This window comes from Simochromis diagramma, unplaced genomic scaffold (assembly GCF_900408965.1).
Source record: "Simochromis diagramma unplaced genomic scaffold, fSimDia1.1 OVJJ01000585.1, whole genome shotgun sequence".
Lineage (NCBI taxonomy): Eukaryota > Metazoa > Chordata > Actinopteri > Cichliformes > Cichlidae > Simochromis > Simochromis diagramma.
The window spans coordinates 4562024-4571930 of NW_024387398.1; the positions used below are offsets into that span (position 1 = coordinate 4562024).

A 9907-nucleotide genomic window follows, 5' to 3' on the forward strand; every position below is an offset into this window, starting at 1 on the left:
CTAAACACAGCAAACATTCATCATCACATCTTTTGTGGAGGCGCAGTCAGATTTTCTGAGCTCAAAGGTTCTCTGTTCCTTATGAAGTCCCCATTTAGATCAGCTCAGCAGCAGAAAGTTACAGAACTCATCCACCAGAACGCTCCTAAACAGTTTAATAGATTATTTTGTTTCTTTGTTTTGAACTGTTACTGCACTTGACCCATGCTGCTCAGCAGTCTGATTAAAATCACATGTATTGTTACAGCAAAAAGAAATCTAATGGTCATCTGCAGCTAATGGTCTGTTGAGGCTATGGAGATCCTATCAGTACACCATTGTCCTATCTCTATTAAAAGCCTAGGCTCTTGGACAACATGAGAAGCTAGGCAGTCAGCCAGAAACACTTATCATCCTGTCATCTATTTTTCACTAGCTTTACAGCTCAGCTGTACTTCACAGTGAGCATCTCTGAGAGCTTGGCGATTTGGGACCATCAAAGCGATCTTAATCTGTGTGAATCTGAATAGATTTGGCACCAGAAAAAATAAAATGCTGTGTCCCAATTTGTGATAAAAAAAATAAACACAAAAAACAGTGTTTTGCTAAGGTTCATATATTTTCTGAGCAGTGAAAAGGTATAAAATAGCTTTATTGAGGAACTCCTTTAGATCAGACATCAAAAGTCACCTATGAGGGACATAATCAGACAATAAGTCCTTCTGTCTAAAAGGATTCAGTAAGTTAATCCATGTCAAAATCATAAAGAATTCTTATTTCTTTTTTTGAAATGACGACATATTGCTGGCACTGGAGATTTAAGTATGTGGAGCGGGAGGCTCCACTCTCAGCAAAAGCAATGAACATGAGGGGACTGACTGGACTGACAATGGGGACAAAAGTTTGACTGACTTGACACTGACACCCAAGATTGCACCTACTCGCGATCGTGGCTCAAGAGTTGGCAGTTTGTTTTGTAATCGGAAGGTTGCCGGTTCGAGCCCCGGCTCAGACAGTCTCAGTCGTTGTGTCCTTGGGCAAGACACTTCACCCGTTGCCTACTGGTGGTGGTCAGAGGGCCTGGTGGTGTCAGTGTCTGGCAGCCTCGCCTCTGTCAGTGCGCCCCAGGGCAGCTGTGGCTACAATGTAGCTGCCATCACCAGTGTGTGAATGGGTGGATGACTGGATGTAGTGTAAAGCGTTTTGGGGTCCTTAGGGACTAAGTAAAGTGCGATACAAATACAGGCTATTTACTCCACCCAGCCAGGGTGGAAAGGGGGGATCTATGTTTTTACAGGAGGAGGAGAGGATGAAGGCGACATCCTAGTTTCACATGAGCTTCTGACCCATGCAGATCTTTTAGTTGCCACTTTTCTGTGTGTATGTACTAGCAGTGTGTTATTATGACATCGTGTTGTTGACAATGCAAAGATCACAGTGAGAAACTGGTGTAATGTGTTATTACACCAGTTTCTCACCTTAACTAGGATAGACTGGTTAAGGTGGGGACCACTAATGCTGGTACGCTGACGCAGAGGCGTAGACACCATGTGCTAGCATGTAGGTCAGTGGGGAATTTAGACCCAACTTTAGGGTCAGCCACTTATATAGACGCTTTAGGAGGGCCCAGAGGGGTCCCTAATAAATACCAGGTAGCATCAGGTTTTGAAAACATACCAGTCCTTTCAGCTTTCTTTACAGCCACACCAAATAAAAATGTGGATAAGATTAACTATGTCCATTACGATGTTAATGTTAAGGCTTGCCAATTTGACTAGGGATGCAATTGAGGGATTAGCTGAGCAGGTGGCTCCTACCTCTCTGATGGCTGTACAAAATAGGATGGCCCTTGATATGCTGTTGGCTGAAAAAGGGGGTGTCTGTGCGATGTTTGGAGACATGTGCTGCACATTCATTCCAGACAACACGGCCCCTGTGACCAGAGCCCTAGAGGGACTGAGAACATTATCCAAGGAAATGCATGAACATTCAGGGGTGAACAATCCTCTGGAGGAGTGGATGACTCCGGTGTTTGGGCAGTGGAAAGGGTTTATTTTGTCAATCATGGTGCAAGATAGATGTTGTTGCTCAAAAGTTAAAAACTGCTAGACATTGGGGATGTGAAACTATGTGTAGGCCAGTGGAAACAGAAGAGCATGAAACAAGTGTTAAAATTAAAGATAAAAACCATAAAGCAAATGAGACGTGTTGAAAAATAAAGGTTAAGAACTAGGGTGCAGGGCACAACTGAATTTCCACTGCCATGTGGGTGGGATGACAGTGATAAACATGTTGTGATTGGCTGACTGGGGGACTGCTCCCTGTCGGCAAGGAGGGGTGTAATGAAAAGGTATAAAATAGCTTTATTGAAGAAATGCCTTAGATCATACATCAAATCATTCTCTTAATCATACTTTAGAACATACTCTGTGCAGCTTAGAGTTTGATGTGTGTGATCTCCATATGCATATGCTTTGCTGAATAAAGAGTTGAAGTTGGACTTCACGTCTCCGATTGACTTCTTGCCATCAAAAGAATCGGGTGAAGCCGGCGTGCTTCGACAGCAGCAACCATGTCATGGATGTATTACTTATAACTAAAAACTTAGACTGGTTATAATATATTAAGAGGAAAACCAGAGTATTTAGGACTAGTATGGCTAGATGTTGAAGTTAATGCCAGTGATCTCTCTTGTAAGTACTGTACATTGGGTATTTTACATATCAAATACTCAGATTTATAAAACCACCACCCAATCTAACGTTTATGCCACAAGTGCCCTAAAACAGCATTATTGGTAATTACCCAAATCTTTGTTTATTTTTATGTAATAGTTAATCCACCAACATGTGCAAAATCTTTAATCAAAATTAGATTTTGCTACAATATAATTATTGCTGTTATCTGTGAATTTTCAAATTAACTCTTTTATTTTAAAAAAAGGAAGCAGATTAATACTTTTTCATTAAAATGCCAAATTACAGTTATTTAATTGTATTCATGAACCGAAAAATTTGTTTTAGTGACTGAATATTATGCTTCATTAATTTCTGACTTCTCAGTGCAGTCCGGGTCAAATTTGGGTAAAAACAAAAATCACGAATTCAGTTTGTTATTTGCCTAACAACATTATTTTTTCTCTTTCTATGACAAAGTCTAATATATTTGTTAAGCACTGTACAACATGTAGGAAATGACAGTGTTTAATTTTACATTGTCTGGCAGGAAAGCCACTTTAATAAAAAATGAAAAAGCAGTCATTCGGTAGTCAGCACAAATGACGCGTTACTGTAATCGGATTACTTTTTTCAAGTAACGAGTAAAGTAAGGGATTACTATTGCAAAAACGGTAATTAGATTACCGTTACTTTCCCGTAGGAACGCTGCGTTACTGCGTTACTAAAACCGTGATTTTTTTGCGAGAATGTCTCATGACAGTGACGTAAGCGAGTGCGCCATTCGTGACAACAGCCGCGTGCAGATTAACAATGGATCATATATCGATTGTGGGAGAGAGTATGAGCGTGCAGCGTTTAAAGCGTGGAAGTACTGACCTTATTTTGAGTTTGATTCCATAAAAAGTGACAAAAACATTAGTGTCCATCGTGCGTGGGAAGAAAACTTCTTTTTACAGCGAAAAAAAAACCCCTAAACAAGCACCGAGTGCGCAACGACGTGATGGGAAATTCACTCGCGGATTCTTCCACTGACCGCTGCAGCACACCTGCACCAGGGTAAACCTCCGCCTACCCCACTCCTGCTTTACAGGTGAAAATAGAGCAACAGGACCGCTGAGTCTTTGACTTTATTTATTTTCTGCTGTGTTTTACTTGCATCTATTTGAAAGACTGAGTGTAAACACACAAAATATTTTATTTTATGTGCTGGAATGTGCAGAAAATAGGTTTAAATGTTAAACTAATTTATTCAAGTCAGAGAATGGTGCATATAATTTAATTTTTGCTTGATGCATAAAGTTAAAAGATTAAAACTGATAAAACAAGTTAAAAAAGATACTTTTCCATTTGATTACATGATGGATTATGTAGAAAAAGTAGAATTGGGCTGAAAGATCTATCGCTTTATCACCTATTCAGGTTGTAAATCGTGTTTTTAAAAGGTAACTAAGTAACTTAGTAATTAATTACCTTTTAAAATAAGTAATCAGTAACGTAACTGGATTACTTTTTTGGGGAAGTAATCAGTAATTAGTTACTGATTACTTTTTTCAAGTAACTTGACAAACACTGCAAATGAGTGAGCACAAGTTTAGCTTTATTCATCCCAAGGGTTGGAAAATCCTTGAATTATAGCAGATAAAAACACTCAAGGAAGCCAATAACAAAACAGCTTAAATAAAACAGAATAGTTCAATAAAAATGTAATATGACAAACCGAAACAGCTCAATAACGTGCACAAAATGAAGGAACTTATTTAAAAGGGAAAAAGTATAGAATGAAACACCAGCTATTGATATAATAGGACATTTAATATTGGGTGGGTGGAGAAAACATTTCACATTATATTATTCTATCTCCAGTTTAAGCTTGACTATTAAAATCATTATCCATGGCATTAAGTTAATGAATTTTGCATAGACTGTATGATGCTGTTGGCAGATCCCTGAGCAAAATGATACTTTATGACTGAAAATATAGGAATGTGCATGTAATGGTAGAAATATTAAGTCATTAACATAGCAGTATAGTAGAGTGTTCTTTTAGACAAGTTTTTGCATACAGGGAATACTGGTACATAGAGTCATTACACTGAACATATGGTGTTTATTTTCTAGGCACAATCATGACTGTTCAGCTTGTTTTGTTGCAGCTCTAAATGAAGATGTGTCAGCACATTCAACTTATGTTGCTATGGGCAGAGTTTTTTTGACATTGAGGGGAAAAAAAGACCAAAGCATCTTTGGTCTTTAGTTAACAGCAGTTTTAAAAAAAGAAAGAAAGAAAGAAAAAACAGTGATTCAGCTCGTTGTATTTCTAAAATTGAAATCTCCAGTCAATAAAAATGCTGAAACACGCTTTGTAACCAAGAGCATTTATTTTTATTTAAAAAAAATGAAAGGGAAAAGCTTTCATGTCTTCCTGCCACAGTGACTGGGTGTTTAGCAAACCAATTAAGGAATCTGCTAATTTCTTCATAGAGTAGATTTTATCAGCATTTTTCAGGTTTCTCCCAAAATGAGAGACTGATTGAGAGACAGTGAGGCTCTGTGATGTCTGAAAATTTAGTAATATGCGAATATTCAGTAATATCTAACATTCATTATCAACTGTTATTTTTAAAATAACACTTCGTTATGCTGGTGAAACACAATGGTGAACAGTAAGGCAGCTCACTATAAGCTCAGTATAACCACTGCATAAATTTATAAAATGCAAATGCTACACCTTCAGCTCCTCTGCACAGGCCATTAAGAAATAATGGTATGATGTAATGCTGCCGCCTACTGGCAGAAACAGACACAGCATATATATCATGGTAGAGACCTTTTACCATTATATAAGCGATAACAAGAAATTACGTCATGCATCATCCAAATCAAATCACATCAAATTACAGTCAGGTAAATACTGGTGAGGTATAATAGTTTGAGAAGGACTTTGTTTTGAATAACTGAAAATAAATGAGTTCATCATTTCACACATAAAACAGTGACAGCGCAGTTATTCAATCGGTATCTTTAATAATTAACCAATGAATGTTTGGCTGGCTGACGGACCTTTATTTCCTTAAAGGAAACAGAAGCTCTGCTCCATGCTGGTGAAGACCACAGCTCTAGAACAGCAGAAACACATCCGTCAAAAGTGCAGCTACAATTACACTGGTGTATTTGTGCATTAGGTTATTCAGCATCACAGAAAGAAATACTTAAATTTAAAAAAAACCATTAACTTTAATAGCTACTTGTATATAAGCAGTGTTTTTTAAAGCAGCTGCTGTGCAGGCAACAGCTGGATGTAACAGTTTCCTGGTATACATTTCCACTGCAAGCAACCAAGACCCAGCTATTCCACCACTGAAGGACATGTGTCAATATTTACCTCCCAAATTTACTGCAGCCAACTGGTGCATTCAACATTCTTACAAAATCAATTTTCTCTTCAGCTCACTTTTGCAAAAGTAAACAAACAAATAAACAAAAGTAGAGAGTTTGTGCATACTTAAGGTATTGCCTTCAGGTGAACAGGTGTCAGAGCACTTATCCATCTGGCTTTGTGGAACAAGATTGTGGGGAGCTGGGTGGCTTCGCTTAGGCTTCACTTTAAAACGTCCTGCAGTCAAAACAGGGCATTGTCAACAAAAAGCAAATTTCTACACAAATAAATTTGATTTATTCCCCTTTGCATGTGTTTTGACCCTGCTCTCATATTTTGTCTCCAACACAAAAAAAGTAATGATTGTAAACTCTTAACTGGCCGTACTGAAAATCATGCAGTTATTAGCATTTCCCTAATGCAATATGCCAGAAATATGTCACCTCCTGATAATCTATTTAGCTCTTTGTATTTATGAATCTTAATGTGAGATACTTAATCATGGATGACCTACCAGGGTTGAGAATTCTCTCTGCAGCTTTGTGCTCGAGGTGCCTGCGGAGGATGTTTTCTGCCTTCCTCTGGTTTGTGCTTATATCAGGCGCAGCCTTGATTTCTGTTGCTGTCAGGTTGTTCTTGATGGCTTTTGAAGCTGTGGAGCGAGCCAGGCTGGGAAGTAGGTTCTGGTATTCTTCATCGGTGAAGTCTGGCTCTGGGCCCTCTACATCACTGACTCTTAAAAGGGAAACACAATATATGTTATGATTCTTTGTCACATCGCTTCGACTGCTAAACAAATATTTGTGAGAGTTGCAATAGTATTGTTCTGGATCTTTTCAACATCATTAGCATTAATAGTTACATGTGTCGTCACATATTTGTAGTTCCATATACAAAAAAGGCAAACATTTATTTTTAAAGATGAATATTACATCAGATATAAAGCTGCCAACATACCTCCCTTTAGTTAAAATAGTGTAAACTTCCAGCACCAACAGCTCAGCTGCTCCTGGTTTACAATGGATTGTTCCATCAATGGCCTCCTTCTTCAAGTACAGATTCCGCTTCTCTAAAGACTGAATCAATAAACTTTGTAGATTATATTTAAACACTTGAATGGAGAAGGAAACCACTTTACGATTCAGTTAACACAGGCACTGTGGGTAGTGAAAATGTCACATCCCAGCGGGACCTCAACACAGGGTTGGACTGGTAAATCTGGCATACTGGGCATTTTGTGCACCAGCTGTACAAGCACTGACAACAGCCCATTCATTTATTTTCAATACTGACACTGGATTGCCCAATCAATCTCTTAATGTGACCAGCCCATCCCCTTTGCTGTGTGGAAGAAGTGGTGAAAAGGTGAAGCTGAAAAGCTGAAAGAAAACAATAAAAAGAAATTAAAAACAACCAACATGTTAGCTGTCGGGGCTGCTGCTCCACCATGAACCGGGAACAACTAGTAACCAATCTTCAGTTACAGCACGCTGTTGCTGCAAGTGCCTGCTGTGGAGAAGTGAGGGGGAGATGGAGGTAGATGGAATTGACGTGGTGAGAAAATAGATGGAGGGACATAATAAAGAAGGAACTTTGACTACGAGCCATTGCTAATAGCTGAAGTTTAGCTTTTAACTGTACCAACTATTTAAGTCCACGTCCAGCCCTGCTTCAACATATGCATTTAAAGCTCCATGCTGTCTGTGTGTCTGTGCCCCTGGTGTATTGCAGATTAACCAAAACATTTATTTATGACACTTGCAGTAGCAGTAGCCTGCAACAAGTAAGAGAAACTTGAACTTGTATTATTTAAACACCAAACTGTACCTGGAAGATGCATTTCAGTGACATGCCAACTGCAGTGAATAAAAAAAGCATTTCTTCGTGGCTCATTATATTTTTGAATATTTTGCTCTGCTCACCCGCTCTATCTGGCTCCAGTTCCACTGTTTGGCAGAAAGCGATGTTCCTCTGTCGTATGAGTGCAATGAAAAGTCTCGGGGGTAATAATGAGAAAATATCTGTGCCACAAGGTAGCCGCTGGAAAAATCTCTGGAAATGAAATACAGAAATAACAATATGCACTTACTGGCTCTACCAGTGGAATTTGCCTTAGCACTTGGTTATTCCTTGTCATAGCAGATTTATTGTTATCCTTGCGTTTTCCTTCTTTTTTAATCAACCTCACATAATCCTGCTCCTTTTAAGTTGGTTATTCGCTTCATATTTTATGCATTGTAAGTTTGTGTTTAAATGAGGAAACGGAAGAAAATGGGCCACATGGTAGTTCAGAATTTGGATATGCTGTATATAAATTAGGAAATTGATACAAACACAGTTTACAGTGTGCTGGAAATTGGGTGGGTGGGTGTGAGGGGGAGGTAGATTGAGGTAGATTTTGTGTGGTGATATTGTATTGATACAGGGACACCAAATATCACTTTAATTTAATTTTAAACAAATTAAAATATTCTGGAATTACTATGAAGACTCACCTCACGCACCACAATCCTGAGATAATGATAGCCAGACAAACTTCAATTAAATTGGCTCAACTCTAAGCCCATCCAACACTGGACACACTTAGCTTGACAAAGCCAGCTCTTTTACACAATTTTCAAACAGCCTCATGCTTTGAAACTTACAAGCTGATGAATGACCTCTTTTTAATTTCAAAGAGACATTTTTCTTCATAAGGTCTGGCCTGCACAGTCCCATCCACTCAGTTTCCTTCTCATTCATGCTGGTTACCATGATTGCTGCAGAAGCACTAAACCACTGTTAGCCAACTAATGAAATTAAGATTGCACTGCAACAACCTATCTTTACCAAACTGTATGAATTTAACTTCCAGTTGATGTGTATCAGTAGAATTCAGCTAAGGGGGTACATCAATGCCGTAATGGGTACTGTATGTGTGTGTGTGGATTTATATATATCATGAATGTATGTATTGTGCATTCATTTATTCCTCTATTCCTCTTTTCTGCTGAACTAACAGTTCAGCTGCTGTTCTGATCTTCGGGATTCAGAGGTTATCCACAGATCTCCTTTTTTCAGTCACAAGAGTCCAGGAGCTAATAAAAAGTGCGACATTGTGTGCATATATAAAATGTGCAGGCTTAGATACAGCGTGACACTTGGTCACCCTAGTTTTATGTGATTTTTTTTCTTTTTTTTTTATTCTGCAGTTACATGTTTTTTTAAGTTAGAAAAAAGATTAAATGGTATCTAAAAATGGTATCTACATTCAATTTAGCTAGCTAACAGTAGGTTAGTAAGAACACAACATAATACTTTTCTAACAATATGCAGGAAAATAGACGTGTAAAATATATATATATATATATTTTTTTTTTTTAAATCGCACATATCCTCTTTTAAATATTCTTCTTCTTTTCTTTTATTCGTATTTGTGATTCACAAAATAGGTTCTGTACCTGCGCACATTTTTGGGATAAAATGCCAAGTCCAGAGTTTGCAGCCACTTGACTACTTCTCTTGGTAGTCCTGTTTTCTTGGGACATTCTGCGAAACATATGCTGCTCCGAGCCATGAAATCTACACACCAGTGACTTTTCTATCGCTGTTACCAGTCACCTCCATAAATCATGCCGAGATCTGCTTTTTTTTTTTTTAAGGAGGGCTAATTGACGAGCTCCTGGCCTGTTTTGTTGAGATTTCTATGACAACGGCACTCTGTGGTGCTAAACCGTGTCGGTAGCGGCGTGCTGCCCTCTAGAGGATGAGCGGTCTGTTTCTTCAGTTATTTATTTATTTGGCTAACATTTGTATAAAGCTTTTAAATAATAGTGCTACCCAATAAATAATACTAGAGCATACACAATATAACAATGAAACTGAAATAATTCAT

The 9907-nt window shown here is 38.3% G+C and overlaps 1 protein-coding gene across 2 annotated transcripts; it reads right to left on the reverse strand.

Moving 5' to 3' along the window:
• Positions 1–4203: 4203 nt before the first annotated feature.
• On the reverse strand, positions 4204–9715 carry spata4 (spermatogenesis associated 4). Of its 2 annotated transcripts, XM_040010369.1 has the most exons (6): positions 9474–9715; positions 7956–8085; positions 6991–7109; positions 6548–6768; positions 6160–6270; positions 4204–5773 (listed from the first exon to the last, which is right to left on the reverse strand). In XM_040010369.1, the coding sequence occupies exons 1-6, from the start codon at positions 9587–9589 to the stop codon at positions 5679–5681; spliced, it is 792 nt and encodes a 263-aa protein (XP_039866303.1). In that variant the 5' UTR covers positions 9590–9715; the 3' UTR covers positions 4204–5678. The 2 variants fall into 2 exon arrangements, with proteins under 2 accessions (XP_039866303.1, XP_039866304.1); XM_040010370.1 differs by lacking the exon at positions 6160–6270.
• Positions 9716–9907: the final 192 nt, after the last annotated feature.